The sequence below is a fragment of the Chrysemys picta genome, chromosome 23 (genome assembly GCF_011386835.1).
Source record: "Chrysemys picta bellii isolate R12L10 chromosome 23, ASM1138683v2, whole genome shotgun sequence".
In the NCBI taxonomy this organism is placed as follows: Eukaryota; Metazoa; Chordata; order Testudines; family Emydidae; genus Chrysemys; species Chrysemys picta.
Genome location: NC_088813.1, coordinates 16714907 through 16733942, shown reverse-complemented (window position 1 = coordinate 16733942; position 19036 = coordinate 16714907). Strand labels below are relative to the sequence as shown.

Here is a 19036-nt window from a genome sequence, read left to right as displayed (position 1 = left end):
GCCATTTTTTGGCTCCAGTTTTCTGTAGTTGGCTTCAGTAAAATGATTTCATAGCTTGGGACATGAGAATCTTTCAGATAAAGATGGGAAAAGGTCAGTGTAGAGTTTATGGGGTGAATGATGGAAGTTTGTTTGACCAAGTGAGTTAGCCATGTCTCAGCACTTAGGAGTTTTTTTCCCCTTTTCACCTGCAAAGATTTATATTCGATTTGCGTCAGGGAGATGCACTGTGAGGAAGTTACGGATTAAACTTGCCTGCTGCATTAAGATTAAAGTTCAATTTATTGCAATGCTGGGTGCTTTTTACATTTACCCATAACATCTAGTAGAGAGAAATATACTCAGAAATCCCCACTATAAATCGGCTCATCTCAATTTACTCCCTGATTGTAAATTGCTTAGAATTTGCCTATGCGGATTGTTTTGGTGTTTTTTTTTAATTGAAATTCATTCTTTCGGTGACGCCAGGGCAGGGAAGGATGGATCCCTCGGAGAAAATGCAACAATACCTGCCCGGGTGTCTAGTGAATAAAAATAGCAACCTCAGTCTGGAGCAAATCCTGAGGGTCCTTATTCGCTTCTCACTCAGTGCTTACTTAGGTAAAACTCCCAGTTAAGTCTATGGGAGCCAGGGCTTCCAGATTTGACCCTGAAGTACGCAGAGGTGAGTGAAGAAAGAATGATGCAATATCACATCGAAATAAATAAGGTTGCAAGGTAATTAATTCTGCCTACTGCCAGTTAAAGGCTCCACTGTTTATTCACTATTGACTAGCAATTCTTGGCTTACAAGGCAAAAACATACCTTCCCTTCAGACATGCAGAGCAGAATGGGCAGATATTTGAGGATTAACATACCATTAACCATTGCTATCGATATAAACTCTGGACACCTTTAAGGGCCTGATGGGCTCCCACTGATGAGAATGAGATCTTGGCCACTGACTTTAGTCAGAGAAGGATCAGGCCCCCATTTCTTTTTCAGTCAAAATATGCCCACTCTTATCGGTATTGCCGAGTTGTTAATTAAAAAAGGGGAAACGGACATTATGGAAATACGACTCACAGGCCTCCTGTGACCAACTAGGAGTTACTGAGCCCAAGCCAAGTGTAAAGGGACCGAGTACCAAGAGAAAAGTGTAGGGTCTCATCCTGCAAACATTAAGTAGGGAGCATAACACATAGTACTGTCAGAAACCCCATTGGCTAGTCATGGTAAAGCACTGCACTCTATAGTAAGGGGTTTCAAGAGCTGGCCCGTATGGTGACCTCCACCCCAGAGCAGGATGCACAGGCACCATTTAAGGCCCATAGGCCTCTTGCTGGCGGTCTGCACCGGAGGGAATTCCACCCTCACTACCTTAAAAATGAGGGACACCTTTCTGTGGTTTAAACTTGCCCATGAAACATGCCATGGGCCCAATCCTGGGGCTCTTGCTCTAGCAGAACTCTGTTTTGCTAAGGAAGGCAGGATTGGGCCCCAGGTTTAGAAGGCTGGTTGAGTTTCTTTCTCGGTAGAAGTAAAGCTCCCTATTAGATTAGGGACATGGAGGAGATCTGGGGATTATTTTGTTTTTTGTTTCCACAAAGTAGATCTTTTTCAGATACACGTTTGCAGCTATTGCTCATGTAAAAGTTTCCCCAACTGCCTCCTTTCATCATAACTGCAACAATTTGGACTGTGTTATTGCTGAGCCACCAAACTGTTGTGGAATGCATGGTTAGAGATGGTCTGTTTCGTTTGCACACGCCGCACGCTCATTTACTAACTTCACAAGCTTCTCCAACACAATCAGATTCCGTGTGCACATACGGAGAGAGCTGGAAATTGTGTGCAAGGCTTTAAAGATACTACACTGGGGAAAACAAAAAAATCGGATTACTCTCCAAAACATATTGTGCATCTTTATTCTAAACGTAGCAGTTTGCTCTAAGAGAAACCTGATTGGAAATTGTCTACGGGCACTGAGGTTGCAGAAGACTTGTATCTACTTGCCTCTGCTTTTCAGACTTTTTTTTCCCCCTTGAGACACTGCTAAATCTTCAGGATGCAAGCCTGGCTTTGTAACAATAATGATAATTCCAATTTGGGAGGCAGAGATTTTCTAAATAATCATAAATTTTGACAAGGGAAGAGGGGAACACCCTCCCTTCACACACTGTAATTACACCCAAACTTTCCAGACTTGTATTCTCATTGAAGCATATTTTAAAACTGTTATCTTTGATGCTTTTGGCACACACAAAAAAGCAAATGTACAGCAAACACTTATGTGTAATGAGAGCGCAAACACACACTGGAGCCTGTTGTAACGATTTCTCATGCAATGGTATTTAATGAAATGCCTCTTATGTGTTCTAATTAAAGCTAAAATAATTATGGTTGTTAATGCTTCACTGAAATGCCTTCTGTAATGAAATTTTATTCTTGGAATAACAATTTTCCTGTAAAGGGTACTGTAATGGACCACAGTTTTTTCTTTTCCTTTTTTTTACTATGTAATGACTACCATCAGTGCACCATTGATGTGACTGGAACTTTGCCTGGATAAAGATTGCAAGATTAGACCCAGTAAGAAAGGATTCTGATCGCTGCTAATTTCAGTGAGTTACTCTAGGTTTCAACTGGTGAAATTAAAATCAGAAGTTGAGTCCAAAAGGTTTACCCCCACCCCTCACACCCTTTCTTCTTAAAACCAGTATAAATAAGAGAGAGGCCTGATTTCTCTGTTGCTGTGTGCCTTGTATAATATAATCATTTTCACCAGTGCAAAGTTAGTGCAAGATACTAACACTCTGATTTCGTAGAGGTGTACACACCCACTTTGCACTAGTACAAATGATTGTACAAAGTGGAGGGCAATAGTGAAGCAGGCCCCAATTCTGCAATCTTTGCTCGGGCAAAACGCTGCTTGACTTTCCTAGTGTTTTGGTTGAGCAGGACAGCCAGGGCTCTCGTTATTAACCCCGTTCATGTGTCACTCAGGTGTTATCAGGGATAGTTATCTCAGAAGCCTTTGCCTCCATCTGAACGTCAGAAACCTGAAACTGCCCATATTAACCGTCACCACTAAACCTTTAAAGAGGTCTGTGGTTTTGTCGCTGGGCTTGTATTTAATGGCTACACTTATCAGTGGTTAAACAGCTCTTTCTATCTGCATGTTTGCGCTCTTCAAAACCTGAAGGGAAGCCAAGAGCAGGGTTTGAATATTTCATACAAGTTATTATCCCAGGCAGCCGCATAAATCGATCATGGTCTTACCGCGCTCAACAATACTCCGATGGAGTTTTTATTAGAAAAATATTTTACAGAGTTGAGCTATTTTAACCAGGGGGCTTTGTTTTCAAGCAGATGGGGCGTTTAACAGGTAGAGGAGAATCAGTCGTAAATTATGAAAGACACTCTCCGTGACACCAGAGACTGTCAGCTGCGTGTGTGTGTGTGTACACACATTTTGTGCTGGGCTGTATTTATGGCTCCGGTTTATTTGAGTCTCATTATTTCAATCCGTTTTCCTGAACATCAAAAATAGGGAATAAACTACAGAAAAAAGGTCGGGTTACCATTGCGGGCGTTATTGATCTGCGGGTTACACGCCGCTGTCAGTCATTGGGATTTACACTGGTGAAATTGTGGTGAAAATCGGTGGCCTTGATTTGCACTGGTGTAAGGAAGAGCACAATTTGGCGGTATTTTGGGACAGGGAGGAAGTGTTCGGGGTTCACATAGGAGGCTGGTTTTGATTCTTTGCTTTAACTGGGGGAAGGTAGTCATGGCTTGTCTTTAAACGCTTAGGGGAATAGAGGGATCTGGAGTAGAAGCGGGCAGTAGAAATCTTTTGCACTGAATGAGATGAATGCGACTTCCACTGTTCCATAAAAAAGTGTTTTCAGAGACCGAGAGACACCCCAGGATGATGAGTAAATACATTGAGTTCTAAGCAAAACCCCCTTCGCGTTCAGACGCTGTTTTATCTCCCGGGTCTCGGGGTATAGTCCAAAAGTGACTGTTTAACATTTGAAACAACCTACTGTTAACCTCCCCCTAAAGGCTCAGCCTGTTTGATTTGGAGTCGAATTTAGTTTGGGAAGGTTAAAAATAATCCGCTCAGGTGGGGCTCCCAAACTATCTTCAGCCCTCGTTAGGATCCAATGAGCTCAGTTGAGATCAACGCCATTTCCCTGACATCCGCTCGCTTCGCTTTTCCGATTTCTCCCCAACAGGGGTTTGTTTTTTACAGGGTCAGGGAGCGACCGGATTCTGGGACAAGGAAGCAAATTCTGCATTTGCTTTCTCTGCGTATTATTCATTCGGAGGTCGGGACCGATCCTGAGCCCTTTGTCGAATTAAAAACAAAACAAACTTGAAATCGGGGCAGGATCTGGCCCTTGGCTTTTGTAAGGTTACAGAGAAATGCACTCCGAAATGGGAAAGCAGCATCCGAATCCGTGAGAAGCGATGGCGGGGAAACGAGGCCAGGATCCGAATCAAGGGGGTGAAATGGCTGAGATCAGACTCTAGAGCCCCTGAGAGAAACCGGCGGGAATGGGTTGTAAGCGCCGAGGGGAGCAGCAGTGACACCCCTCCAAGCCTCAGTTTCCCCTGACCTGATCTTTAATCCCAGGCTCTGGGAATAATACGGAGTTTACAAAGCGCCTTTAAATCGTTTAAAAATCAAGTCTAACGTAAGAGCGCCAATGGATAAATATCTCCGGGCCCATCAAGGTCCGTGGGGTTTCTATTGAAAACCTCCCCGCTTTTGGGGGCCGTCTCTCTCCAGAAAAGCTGGCCAGGTTTACAGAGGCGCAGTTAATTCGCAGATGAGTGAAACGACACCAGTCACCCCAGTAGGGAGGGTTTGTTTTTCCTTTGAACTGTTCTCTGGGCTCGGGACTTGCCGGGCGAGCTCTTCCCCGGCCGGCCAGGGGCACAACAGCCTGGCGCGGCCTCTTGGGCTTTTTTGTTTTGCAAAACAAGATGAGAAAATAGTCTCGAAGCTGCATTTTATTAGAGCCCTTTGCGGGGGGGGGGCGCGTCCCGCCCTCCCCTCCCAGTCCCCCTGGGAGAAGAAAATCCAGGTGACACATTTATCCCTCACTGTCTTCTACTGAGCGGGCAATAAAGCAAAGACGGGGATGACTTGAAACATGACCGGAGCCGTTTGAAACGCACCGCGCCAAGGCTGGGAGTCCCCAAAACAGCCGGCCCGGCCGAGTGGGGACCGGCGGCTCCTGCCTGCCCGGGGAACTTCCTCGCAAACAACCTCTGCTTTTCCCCTTGGCGCCGGCCACGGACCGGGCTTGCTTTATGGCTGATCAATTCCTACGAGCGGCTGCGCCCCCACTTCAAGTTCAAGTGGATGAACAAGCGGGAATTCCCCCGTGTCCTGCAGCCCCCCGAGACCCGCAGAAGATGTTCCCCCCCCCCCCGTCAGCGGGGGAGATTGAAAGCGATTCCTAACGCAGCTGGGAAGGCTGATCCTTCATACCGACATCCAGTCACATCCTTTTCTGCCCCCTGATATTAACACTATTCGTCACATTTCACTCCGAGCCCTTTTTGCTGGGGGATTCTCAGCCTGATCCCTGTTTGCGTTTCTCTCTCTCTCTCTCTTATTTTTTTTAAGTGGCTCAGTCTAACCCGAAGCAGTGTTGCTACAAACAGTCCAAAGAACCTCTCTTTGTGTTGCCTTGCTCGGGTGTCAAGCACATGCCTGGATCATTTCATGAACAAGAGAAACTATTTCCTAGTCTTGAAAAAACACCACCACACGGTTCTTCGTCTAACACATTCATTCTCCTGGGTCTCTCTCCGCATTAATGCTGCCCCAAACATCTTTCTAGTCTAAACCCCTCTTTAGTCCGAAATCAACATCAACTCTCCCATACCAATGTTTTGCTCCAGACTGGGACTTGGCATAACTAGGTCAGATTTTTAAAGAGTAAGTTTACAACAACCACCACCACCAAGAGAAAAGCCAGTGCATTCGGTGCTGCATAAGGGACTCAAGTTTTAAAAGCCGACCGAAGAAATCGTCTAAAATCAAAGCAGGGCACTTTGCGGTCACAGTTGCAAATGCCTTTTATTTTGCGTTAGTCGGGAAAGGCTCCTTCCAAAATACAGCGCGGTAATTAATTGTCTCTGGTCTTTGTTTGTTTGTTTTGTATTCAAATGAATTCCGCCCGCTTTTGTCCCCACTTTAAGCTGGTTTGTTAGGGGTGCGCGGGAGGAGAGGGGAGTTGTGTGGAGTGTGACCCAGATGCTGTGGGCTGGAAATCAATTGCTCTGCGTTCGGGGGGTAATTTTTGACAGCAAACTTTGTTAGGCCTCCTGGCTGCGCAGCGCCATCAGCGCGCAGTGAATATTTGAAAATGGGCACTGACTTGTTAGGAACCTGCCCAGCGATTTTGAAGCCAACCCCTGAAGTTCCCAGTGTCGCTGCTGGAACCAGCGTTTTGCTGCCTATTAGTGTGCAGTGACTTTTGGGGGGATCGTTGCTGATTTGGGCCGGGCGAGGGGTGTAGACGCGGAACTTTATTTCGAAAAGTGGTTAACCCCAGGTTTGCCCATTTCTCCATAACCCCTCGGAGCTGTTACGGTCCATTGGGTAAATGCGGTTTCCAAAATGGGAACACAGACCGAGCTCTCCTATTTGGAAATGCTGCTCCGGAGATATTCTAGTCTGCGGGATAAATAACCCGTGAGATCACCGCTTGGCTCGAACGAGAGCGGCTCTCTACAGCACCAGCCGCGTGTCGGGGCTCAAGAGAGGGACACGTTCCCGGGACGCGCCCCGTTCTGCATGTCTTTACCCCCGCGAGCACGTCTGTACAGGGCCCGGTTTGAGCCTGCATTTCCTGCCACGCGAAGCTGGGGGGTGACTGAGCAATGCGGGGTTGGCTAGCACCTCGGCACGGGTGGTTCCTCTGAGGCAGGCTGTCCTAGGCCGGGCTTTCTGGCGGTTCAATAGCGGAGCCCGCCAGCCTGCAGGGAACTCACCCCCCCCCCCACCCCCACCTCCTCGGCCCCTGGACAAAACGGCTTGGCTTTGATTTTCTGTCTCTTTACAAAGCTACATTGCAATGACTGGGGGGGTTGCCACCCACCCCCGGCTGGGATTCCAGGCTCAGGGCTGGTTTCCCGTCCCCAGCCCAGCGAGGGGGGGGGCGTAGTGACATTGGCCATACTGCCCTCAGCCCATGGGGGCGACTCTGATGGGGCCATACCCTGCCCAGAATCCATGAGCCAGACGGATCGAGCGGCAGCCTACCTGCCATCCGCGGTGTACAGCGCTGATTGGCCCAGGAGGGTCGCCCCAAGTCTGAACAGGCACGTTTCAATGGGCCGTGGCCTGCCCTGGATTCCTGTGCGGGGGGGGGGGGGGTTAATTTACTCCGGAGAGGGGGGGGGGTGCAGTGACTTGGGTCCCATCCTGGCTGTGCCACTGAGCTGCTACTTGCCCTAGGGTCAGGCCCCACATCCAAAGCGCCCAGAGGCCAGCAGCCCCGGTAAGGCAGGGAGCCGATTCACCTGGCCACGCGCTGTGCATTAGTCAGCGCTAGGGAAGAAGGTTTGGGGCAGGAGAAGGACAATTCGACATAATGCCCCTGGTCAAAGCCCTCTCCCCAGAGACGCGTCTCCCCCTCTGCCTCCCCGGAAATCGGTTTATCCGACTGGTTCGTGCGCGCTGTGCGGGAGTTTTACTGCTCGCTCCCCGGGCCCTGCAATGACACGTGTCGCTCTGTACGGCGGGTGCTTTGGCCACAGCCGCCGGTATGACCCACGGGCCGTTTTCATATGAACAGCCCTGACCCAACAGCGGGGTCTTTCTATCTCTTGTTCCTCTCTCCTTTGCCCCCCGGCGGTTTCAACCCCGCAGGGCTCGTTTAAAGAACAAACAAACTATTTTTGACCGTTGCTGATGTTATTTTACTGACCCACCGCAAGCGGGGCATTTTGACTCTATGGGTGACTTTAAAAAAAAAAGGCCAATGTAATTTTGTCTGCGACGAGCACAGATTGTAAGACCCCTCCCAGCCCCAGCCCGGCAGCGAACCCAAGGACTTTCCACTGCTGAGCAGTTAGCCCTGATGGGATCCCAACCAAAGTCAGATTCTATTTTTAAAAATATTTTCCTAATTATATTTACTCTCCTGGGGAGGGGGCCGGAGAGAGACTCTCCGCCCGCCCCCCAGCTTCGGGAACTCGCAACGATTTCACTTCGCCAATCAATCGGGCGAAGTGCAATCGATCGGGAGCTGCCGGCCAGGACAGTAAATAATCAATAGTAGATAATCACCCCCGAACTCTCCCGCTTTCTGCAGGATCGCGGCTGCTCTTACGAGGAGCTGGGATTGGTGCATAGTTTAAAACACCCCCCTCACACACACACACTGGTTTATTGTGCCACTCCTATTCCCGGCTGCTGAAGGCGCCGACTGAAATCCATGGAAGTCTTTCCATTGGCTTCCTTCGGTTTTGGATCAGGCCCCCATCCACAAGCTTGAGGCCTGTCCGGAGAGGACGTTTTTTGGTCTCCCCGTCCCCTCCAAGCACCCTTGCGTAGGAAGCAAGAGACCCAGGCAGTCCCCAGTCGCCCCCGACATGTCAGCCCCAGCCGGCCCAGATCTGGAGCAACGAAATAGCCCCAACGCCAGCACTGAGCAGTAGAGTCCATCCTTGGGCCGCCCGGGTTTGGTGGGGTGGGGGGATTCCAGTTAATCAGTGCCCTCCCCGCCCCCATGCGTTTCTCCTGCCCCTCTGAGCTCTGACATTGTTAGTGCTTTATGAGGCAGTAAATATCCAGAGGCAGGGAGGATGCATTTGAACGCCGGGCAGGCCCCTAAGTCATTACTTTTAATAGGGGAAAAAAACCGAGGGTCTCTGCGAGAAACCGGAGATTGGATCAGGCCCTGAGCCCGGAAATTGGAGCAGGCCGCCCGGATTGGCAGCTCGGCTCTGGGCCGGTGTGAAACGTGGTTAGGGGATTAGTGAAAACGAAGAAATGCGGGGACCGGACCCCATAAAGAGGAGAGGGACCCGGAACCGGTGTTCGGAGCAAGCCGCGAGGCAGCGCCAGAGACTGCGCCCCCCCCCTGCCCAGTGGGAACTGGGGTCCCTTTGCAGCGGCCCAGTCCCAGAGGTGGCTGGGCTAATAATAAAGGATTTCCTTGCAGCCCCTGTTTTCAGAGGAGATCTCCTTACCTTTCTTGATCACCGACTGATCCAGTAAATTCAGCCCAGCATCGTCCACAGCCTGAAAACACGCAAGGCACAAATATTAGGGTGCAGAACTGGGGGGGGGACGCAGTGGAGATCTCTGCGTTTTAAAACGGGCCACATCAACACACACATCAACGGCAGAGATCTAGGCTTCCCGGGGCTTGTATTTAAATCAAGATCGAATGAGATACATTAGATCCTAAAAATAGGGGGTTTGCAAATGGATTCGTGCAGCTCCTCTGAACAGTCACCCCAGGTTATTTTATCAGATAGCTTTAAATCTACTTTATGATTAAATTTGTACAGAGGGCAAACATCTAGAGTTGTTTTTTCGTGTTAGCAACGCACAGACTTTCGTGTTCGAATTTCTAGCCCCAGTCGCTTGGGGAGGGGGAGGAATGCGTTCCAGTTAACTCCTGAACTAATTCCTGTTGGGTGGGTGGGGGGACCGGGGGGAAATTGGTTTGCAGTGGCCTCCAAGCGGCAAACAAACATATTCCGAGATTTGAGAGGACAGAGGAATAGGTTATTCGCAGTGTGATTCTAGCCGTTGGTCCCAGGCTATGGACAGAGACCAGAAAGGCGAGGACATATTTTTTATTGGAACAACTTCTGTTAATGGAATAGATTTTTCCTTAAAATGGAAAAAAAAAGAAAGATGGTTTGAGCTGGGGATTAAATATTGTTCCGGGTGCTTTTTTATTCTTTGCGCATAATGTTTCTTGCTCCGTACGTCCTTTGCTAGAGAGTTGACAAATCCGGAATAAAAAGCACATGCACGTTAACAAAACACGACAAGGGTTTTTGTAAGTCATTGACGTTCTCTACAAAACTCCTGCCCCTCTGCTAGCCACTGTCTTCACGTGGTAAATAAATCAAATGATAGGAAAATACAAATAGAATTGGAACTAATTCGATACACTTGGGAGTGTCGAAGAAAACCCCAACACAAATTCTCGTCCTGGGCTCTTTGTTAACAGTGTGTGTGTTTGATGGCTCCGATAAAAGCATCGCTGGAATATAATTGAATCAAACTCAAAGGAAAGTCTCGATTTCTGTCCTTTAGAACGAGGATCCTATTTTGCTCCTTCTTTTAAAACAGTTAAATGATGTTTTGTAAATATCTCTGCGCTCCCTTTCCCCCGAGTCCTTCTGCGGCTAATGTCACGATAGAAAATGAAAACAAGAGAGGAGACAACGCTGGGCTAGAAACTTATCAAACATTTCACATTCGGGGCGGGTTGGATCGCAAAGGAAATCTAGTTGCTTGACGGGACAAGAGAGGAAAAGATCTGAACGGAGGCGCAAATTGGGGAAAAGCGATTTGGAAGGAGAGTCTTGAATTTGCAGCAAATCCAGAATTTACCGCAAAAATCCAACCAATAAAATTGCACATTTGTAAAACAAAATGAATATATCTAGCGGACCGTTTTGAAATGGAAATGTCTCCCTCGATCCTCCCCGACACCAAAAAACCCCAACCAGTTCAAGTCCAATCTTCCCACCCTGATCCTTGTCATGTTCTTATTTGATTTTTTTAAACGAAGCACCATCGAAAACGAACGAGTTAAGGAGGAAAAAAGAGAGTTGCACTTTCAGAAGCGAACCCGGCCTTTTGGAAAATGAGCCATCTCCACAGCCTGAGTGCGAAGGTCCCAACTCTCCCCCGGTCTGTGCAAAGCCGGTTCCCCGGAGCGAGGGGCTTTTCGGCTCCGAAAGACCAGCCGGGCATGTTCGGGATCACTTTTTGGTTTCACTCTCGGGATGGAGCAGCGAGGGGCCGTTTTATGATTAACTGCCCCCCATTGAACAGCGTCTCTCAAACCAAGGGGCTCCCGCTTTAGTCCCCCCCACACACACACACACACTTTAAAATAACCCCCTTCCCATTTAAACCGCTTTGTTCCACCCCCCAGTTCCGAAGGACTGGACACAGCAAGGGCCTACGCGGGGGGACCCCTCCAAAAATGCAAACAGGACGAGGGGCTCCGGGCTTTGCGCCCCCAGGGCAGTCCGCTGGGATCTGGGCACCGGGGGGAACCGAGCGACCCCGTCCGTCCCCCGTCTGGCTGGCCTTGTGCCATTACACAGCCCCCCGCCCCCCCAAGGGAGCCCGCCAGGTACCTGGATGTCCTCGAGGCTGGGATGTCCGAGTCCGTGGAGGCCCAGCGGCCCGTCTCCAAGCCCGTGGCCCCCATCGGCCAGCCCGTGCAGCAGGCGGGGGACCCCCGGGTAGTCCCGGCGGGGATCCAGGCTCAGCGCCCGGTGGGTCTGTGAGAGCAGCCCGGCTTCCTCCTGTCGGGCCCGCTGCGAGTGCCAGCCGGGCTGCTGGTGCTGGTGGATGGGGTTGATGGTGCTGTACGGGTCCCCGAGGTGCGGGTAGCCGGCCTCCTGGCTCTGCGAGTAGGGCATGGGGGGCTGCGGGTAGGGCGGCGGGAAGTAGGGCGGCTGGAAGTCCGAGGCCGGTGTGTGGCAGAGCGGGGGAGCCGAGGAATAAGCCGCCTGGTTCAGGGAGGAGAGCTGGGAGAGGCGGCCGCCGGTGGAGGTCCCATTCAGCCCATCGGGACGGTCCTGCGGAGGCAGAGAGAGAAGAAAGACGCCGGTCAGGCGGAGCTGGGGGCCCGGCTCCCTCGCCTCCCCCGCGGGCGCCCGGCTCCCAGCGGCGCAGGGAAAGTCACCAAGCCCTGGGCAAAGCCCCCAGCTCCAGCGCCTGACACAGCCTGGCCACCTGCCCCGCCACGGGGCTAGGAATCCGCTTTGCCCCCTGGCTCTGCGTCCCCTCTGCAGCGCTCCAGCCTGCAAACACCTTCCTACCTGCACTGCCCTCCTCCGCTGGGATCCCCCCCAAGGAGAAAACAAAGCGTTAGATGGGGACACCCCGAGCTCTGACATCTGGCCAAAACCAGAGGGTGAAATCCCTGTTCACTGGGAGGGGTAAGGTGGCCTTAATTAAATTTCTCTGGGGTGCTCCTTAGAAAAGTGGCTCGCGAGGGTGGCCCCCTGAGTCTCCCCACCCCCAAAACTTACCATGGCTGAATAAGTGTGAACTAACATCTGTGCAGAAGGGGGGGGGGGGCTACAGGAAGGTGCCAAAGCAGAGATGTGGAGGAATAAAAGAAACCCCGGTAACAATCCTTTAAAATCGGGTGCAGCCCAGCAGCTCCATGGAGGAAAATCCCAGATCCAGTGGGGGAGAGTTACGCGGATGGCTTTGTTCCTTCAATTACAAAATAGTTCAGTTTCAAAGTATTTCAGATGGTTCCCATCTCCCACTCCTTCTCCCTCTGAGCCCAAACCAACTCCATGCACTCCAGTTATAGAGCCGGGGGCGCGCAGGCAGCGCCGGGAGCGCGCGTTAAAGAGACAGAGCCCGACTCTCGCCTTTTTTTATTATTATGATTTAATGGCTAGGGGGGAGGTTTGTGTCTCTTTCTGGGGAGGGTTTTTTCTTTTTAAACAACCACTACATTCAGGGAAAGAATCTTTAAAAAAATCCATGTAAATCCGTTTACATTTAAAGGATTCTGGATTAAAAAAAACACACACACACAATTATTTAGAGAGAGAGAAACCGTTTGGCAAAAATCAAATTTGTTTTTAGGATTTCTCTTAGTGGTTTCTTTAAGAGCAGATTGGTCTCTTTTCTGCTGAATACGGATGAGGCATCAAAGGGGGGGGGGTTGATTCCGCTCCCACGGAAAATTCAGGGGGAATTTTAACTCGCGAGACCTCATTAACTATCCCCCTAATCTGGATTTGGAACAATTGTGTTTTCTCCTGCTCTGCTTTGCTGGATTTTTGTGCTTTTCTGCGGGGGGGGGGGCGGCACCGCTTTCTAGGGGGTCCATTTCTTGCATTTTTGTTTCATTCTTGCATTTTTGTGTCGAGCACAGCCTCATTTAAGAAGGAAAGTCCTCCCCGTCACAAACCGACCCAAGCCCGCATTTTGGAGTGGGAGCCGGTAAATCCCAACCGTTGCAGCTTCCAAGCAGGCTGCAAAAAGCTTTGGAAATTCCGGGTCTCCCCCCCCCCCCCCCCCCCCCCCCCCCCCCCCACACACACACACACACACCCTCCAAGTCCACTGGTGTCGGCTTCGTGTCCCGCGGGCTGGTGGGCGGTTGCTGGCGCAAAGAACACTTTCAAATGGCTGAGTAGTGGCTGGGCTGGGGGAGGGAAGATGGGGGTGGAGGGGGACCGCGGTTTAAAGGAAACGTTTGTGTTGCTCTAAGGTTTCCGTTTATTAGCCTGAGCAAGGTGTTAATTTTTCTCTGGTAAGAAAAGCGAAATTCCCAGTAGCAGCCTCGGAAATCAATCGATTCCCTCCCCCACCCTTAACCCAGCGCAACGCGGCTCCCTCTGCGCCCAGCAGGGACCCGCGGGGCTTATTCTGAAATTTACGAATTAACTCTCGAAATGGCAAGAATAAAAACAAGCAGGAAACTTCAGACTCCGAATCCCTTCGCCCCCCGTGGTAAACCCCGGCAGGGGGGAAGAAACCTCCCGCTGCTGACACCCGCCTAGGGGCCGGAGCCCGGCCGGGGTCGCCAGACGCGAACAAACCCCGGTTATTATTTTAGACAATGATCTCCAGGCTCATCGATACAGTTTTGTTTTTAAATCCCCCAGCCCCTCTGGATCCCGATCGGATGGGCCGGCGGGGCGGGCCGGGCCCAGGCAGGCTGGGGAGCTCTGGGGAGCCTGCCCCGGGCACGTTTCACCAGGTCAGCGGGGTCTCTGCCCGGGGCTCAGGGCGAGGATGGAGGCCGGCCCGCTCCCGCCTGCCCTCAGCCCGCTCCGCAGGTGTTTTGTGGTTCCGAGCCCCGGCCAGCGCTGGGGGGGGGGTTCTGTGTGAATTAAAAACAACGAAATCGCCGTGTGAACCCCCCCAATGCGGCATCCAACGCTAAGCTGCGATCCCGGCCTGAACCTGCGGCCCCTGCGCTCCAGAATCCGTCAGCAAATCCGGAGCGATAAAGTCAGGAGACTTGGAGTTCGGGTCTCGGATAGGTGCCACTTTAGCGCAGGCACCCACAAGCGCATCTGTACAAACCCCACCCCAACAGATGTGCACACACGTATCAGCACACGCATGCACACACACACACACACACAACACACACACAAGCGTATCTGTACAAAAAACACACCAACGGATCTACACACACACACACACAAGCGTATCTGTACAAAAACCACATCAACGGATCTACACACACACACGACCAGTCACACACACGAACAAATAGATCTCTAGAGCGCCACACGGACTTTTATAACTACTCAGAAGTCAATCTAGCGACACAAACCAAGATCTCGTTAACTGTCCAGGGACACACACATCTCTCTCTAGAGCTAGGCACACAAGTACGCTTCTGTCTTTAGAATTATCCACCCACCGAAAGATAATTACACACCCACCATAGCAATGCCCAGACGTCTATTAACACCTGCATCACACACCAGGCCAGTGTCAAGGAATGGCTGCACACACCCCGTTAGCTGTAAACGAATATTGTGTGCATCCCGGACACACACGCTGCCATGCCTTGACCAATACCTACAGACGGACACAGCTCCCGGGAGCGCACACGCAAACATGCCGAGAAATACACATCTGGGGGGGCACCCGGGCTTGCACCCACAGCCCTCTGAAATAACACCACACTGGGCATCGAGATTGCTCCCAATTTACTTGTTTGGAGAAACCGGATCAACTTTGCTCAACACCCGTGACACCCGGTCCGCAGCACAGAGCCCCTTCCCCTGACATCCCCGCCCCAGGACCAGACGGAGCTCCCGGAGCAAACCCGACCTTTGCAATTCTTCCACCGCCTGCAGAACATCGCCTGGGCAGAGCAGAACAACACACAGGAGACGTACAAAGATTGGCCCGAAGGAAGGCACCAAAAGTGGCGAATTAAGCTGTTTATTGCTGAGTGGAAAAGAATAACAATCAAGTAATCGACGAATTTCCCTGACAATAAAGATATTATGGATTTGTAAAAAAAATATATGTTAAACACTGAAGGGGAAAATCAAGTTCCTTAGATTGCTGGTGAAATGAATGTATTGTATATACAGACACGCCGGCTACTTTTCTCCCTTCACAGCCACTACGTGCAGGAAACAGACTGAATGATCGATCGCCCCTTTTCGGTTAGTGCTTCAAAGGCAGAGCCCAGCGCCCCACTCCATCGCTGTGCGCCCCCCAAGAGAGGGGCAGAGAGCCAGGGGGCAAAGTCGGATTTGAAACAAAGTTTAATCCCTCACTTTCCTGTTTGCTCCTTAGCAAATTCCTCGCCTCAGTCGCTCCTGAAATGCTGAGACTCTCTCTCTCTCTCTCTCTCTCTCTCTCACACACACACACACACACACACACACAGAATATTCCCCCTTGGGAGAAAAAGACCGAGGAATTTGTTGTTGTTGTTGTTACACAACCGACTTGAAGGGACATCCAGAAAACAAGACTATTTCGGGTTCTTCTTTCTCCCTCCCTGCAGTGGCTAGTCCCACAGTCCAAAGCCTTATTCTACCGGTCCAATAAATCATTTCCCAGCCTCAGGACAAAGCCATGTGGCATTTCCCGGTACCGGGGGCAAATCACCCGTCCTGCGGGTAGGAAATAAAACGAGGCGAAGGGAGACTCACCCACCCCTCTACAGTTGCGAGGCTACCGCAGAAAAAGGTTTGAACGCCAGAGTGTGGCCAGCCTGTAGCCGACGTGCGGTATTTTCAGACCCCATCAATCCCCAGCACCGAGAATAATCGTTCTCATCCCCCCCGGTCCTTACCTGCAGGTACAAATGTTCTTCCTTCACGTTCTCGGCTTTCCAATGCATTGCGGGGCAGAAGGGAACTCACGGCGCTTTTGTAAAGAAATGGAACAAACAATCAAAGAACATCGGACGAGCCAAATTCTTCTCCGGCTCCCTCCCTTCTCCCGGGGCCCCTTTTCCTGCCCAGCCGGGGGCTCGCCTTCGGGGCGGGGGGATTCCAGCCCTAGTGCCGGTTGCAGGAAACCCGCCGCCCCCCGGAGGAGCCCGTGCCCCTGGCCCGGCGCAGGTTTAATTTCCAGCCGGAGCACGATCCCGGGGCAGGCGCAGTCGTGTGGATTTGAAGATTGCGCGGCAGGGAGGCTGCTCCGTATTAGAATAATTTAATCCGGGATCTCCGAGTTCAGCTGAAATTTTCCGGGGACGCGAGGCAGGAACCAAACTAAAGGCAAATACCGCCCCCCCCCCCCACCCGGAGACACGGGACGGGACCCTCCCAGCCTGGGACGGGCCGGTGCCCGCCGAGCAGCAGGAATCAAGCGCGTCTGGACCCAGGCGAGGGCAGAATTAGTTTGACAAAACTTTTATTTAATTCTTCGGATGACTGTGTGTCGGGGTGGGGGGGGGGGGCGAGGGTTGGGGTAGGGGGTGAGTATGTGTTGGGGAGTGGGGGGTGAGTGTGTGTCGGGGGTGAGTGTGTGTTGGGTTGTGGGGGGGGGGCGAGGGCTGGGGTGTGGGGGGTGAGTGTGTGTCAGGGGGTGAGTGTTGGGGTGGGGGTGAGTGTGTGTCGGGAGGTGTGGGGGGGTGTCTAGGAGGAGAACTCAATTAAAGCTGCACCCAGCGCATCATGTAAACCAACCCAGTCCCTAGAAAGAGGCGTGAGGTCCTTCCCGTGGGGACGTGCCTGCAGCAGGGTGGATGGGGCGCACCCAGCCGCTTTCTTTACCAAATCCTTCCCCTTCTCCTGCTGTCTTCTATTTGTTCGCTTGTTAGCCCCGACTTCCATTTCCCTTCTCCCTTCCAGAGCCCAGACTGCGCCCCGAGATACGGAGGAGGAGGAGGCAGAGGAAGGCCTTAGTGGCAGACAATTGGAGGTGCGGGGCTCTCCCTCCTCCAGCTCGGTTTATTCAGTGAGACGTCTCTGCAGAACGGTTTGGGAACTGAGCAACCTCTTCCCCACACCCCACACTAAAGATTCTTTTTATTTTCCTTCCCTCCAAGCCACCGAAGGCCAGTGGGTAGAGCCCTGGCCCAGGACACCTGGGTTCTATTCCCAGCTCTGTCACAGCCCTGGGGCAAGCCACCGCCCTGCTCTGTGCCTCAGTTTCCTCTCCCACCCTTTGTCTTTTTAGATGGTCAGTGCTTCAGCCTGCCTCCTGGTCTGTGTTTGTGCAGCACCTGGCACAATGGGGCCGACCCCTTTGGTCTGACTGTCATATCCATAATAAACAGCCAGAAAGTCTTTGCTAGGACCAGACTGTCCATTGTTGTGCAGAAGTTTCCATTCCTGGCAGGGTGTAATTTGTGCATGAGCAGAGAAGAAACACTTTAGCCTAAACTGTAATACACTGTGATGTGTGATAGACATTAACAAACAGAATCCCACATTACATTTAATTTAATTCCACTCTTCCTGCCCCGAGCTACAGCTCCCTTCATTTTCATTTTCCCTCTGAATTCCCACAACTCAGTCCTCTTTGATTTCCAGGTTTAATTAACAATGCTCATTAAGTGAATTTTTATTCCTTTCTTTTAATATTACTCCGCCACCTGTCTTTAGGAGGCAAAGGCTGATCATTTATTCTAATTTATTTCTATTAAAGATGGCATTTAAGGGAGGGAGGGGGGATGTGCAGAGGTGTAAAGGGCTGATCTCTGCAGATGCTCTTCAATTCCTCTCCCTGCTCTTCTTCCAAAAATGCTTTTCAAGGACACTGCCCCTGAAAGTTCTTTGGAGCTGTATTTATTTGCTGCCAGATCCGTTTCATTTGCTAAGAAAAATTGGATTGGCCACGCTGTATTTTGCAGTTATGTTCCAGTTCATTCTTCAAGCCCCTCGCCCGTCTAGTCCGTATAATGTTGATTCTTTATTCATCTGAAAGAGGCGCAACTGTGCAAAATGCTAGTGGTAAACACAGCTAACTCGCTTGCCACAGGATCGCAACACAATGGGGGAGGCTGGGATCTCAGCTGGGAGCATCAGAGAGGAAGCTGTGGTTCCACTGGAAAAAAACAAAAAAGCACAAAGCTACCACACTGTTCCCAAATAGTCCCGGTGAACTTGTTTGGTGACAAATCCCTATGGGCACCTGGGAGAATAATTCTCAGCAGAGCGGCTCTCTGCTCTCCTCTGCGTGGAGGTGGAGGAGGGCAGGAATTGCCAGGCTGGATAGACCCGGGGCCTATCCAACACAGGATCCTGTCTCTGACAGTGGCCAGCACCAGCTGCTTCAGAGGAAGGTGCAATACGTTTAGAAAGTGGGAGTGTATGTTGGTGTTTTGTGGATTGTGTGTTTGTGAGACTGTGTCTGTCTGCCTCAGTGAAGGAACCCACCACCCATTGTCTCCCACAGCAGGGCCCAGCTCTCGAAGATGAGAGGTTCTCCCTCCACCAAACCCCCTTTTGCTGGGGATTCAACTCTCCCTCGCTTGTTCTCACCTGACCAGGGCCCAAGCCAGCTCCCATTGAAGCCAAGAGGAATTTTGCCATTGACTTCGACAGGGGTAGGATGAGGCCCTTGCTTCCTTGCTGCAGTGATCAGGGTCAGTCTATGAGTTTGCTTTACCATGAGCGCCTACAACTTCCAGTCATGCACTAGGTGCTGTACAAACAGAACAAAAAGCCAGTCCCTGCCCCAACCAGCTTACAATTTAAGTAGGAGATACAGCCAGATGGGGAGTTCCAGGAAACAACGAGACAGCATTGTCTAAGTAGACAAGACAGACACAAGACGAAGAGACAGGACACATAATTTCATTCACACCTTTCTTCCAGGTTAGGACTGTCAATGCAGGAACATGCCGAGGTCCCTCT

The 19036-nt window shown here is 51.2% G+C and overlaps 1 protein-coding gene across 6 annotated transcripts in view; it reads right to left on the bottom strand.

Annotated features, from left to right (window-relative positions):
* Positions 1 to 17031, bottom strand: part of TFAP2E (transcription factor AP-2 epsilon) — a 49532-nt gene extending 32501 nt beyond the window's left edge. For 2 of the 6 annotated variants that reach the window (XM_024104236.3, XM_005298388.4), the window contains exons 1-3: positions 12251 to 12509; positions 11348 to 11794; positions 9206 to 9257 (exon numbers count right to left, since the gene is read on the bottom strand). In XM_024104236.3, the coding sequence (XP_023960004.1) occupies positions 9206 to 9257; positions 11348 to 11794; positions 12251 to 12277 (526 nt within the window). In that variant the 5' untranslated portion in view covers positions 12278 to 12509. Of the gene's footprint in view, positions 1 to 9205; positions 9258 to 11347; positions 11795 to 12250; positions 12510 to 16020; positions 16194 to 16861; positions 16917 to 16948 lie in introns of those variants that run through there. The other 4 variants (XM_024104235.3, XM_042854020.2, XM_024104234.3 and 1 more) reach the window with 4 other exon arrangements.
* Between the last annotated feature and the right edge of the window lie 2005 nt (positions 17032 to 19036).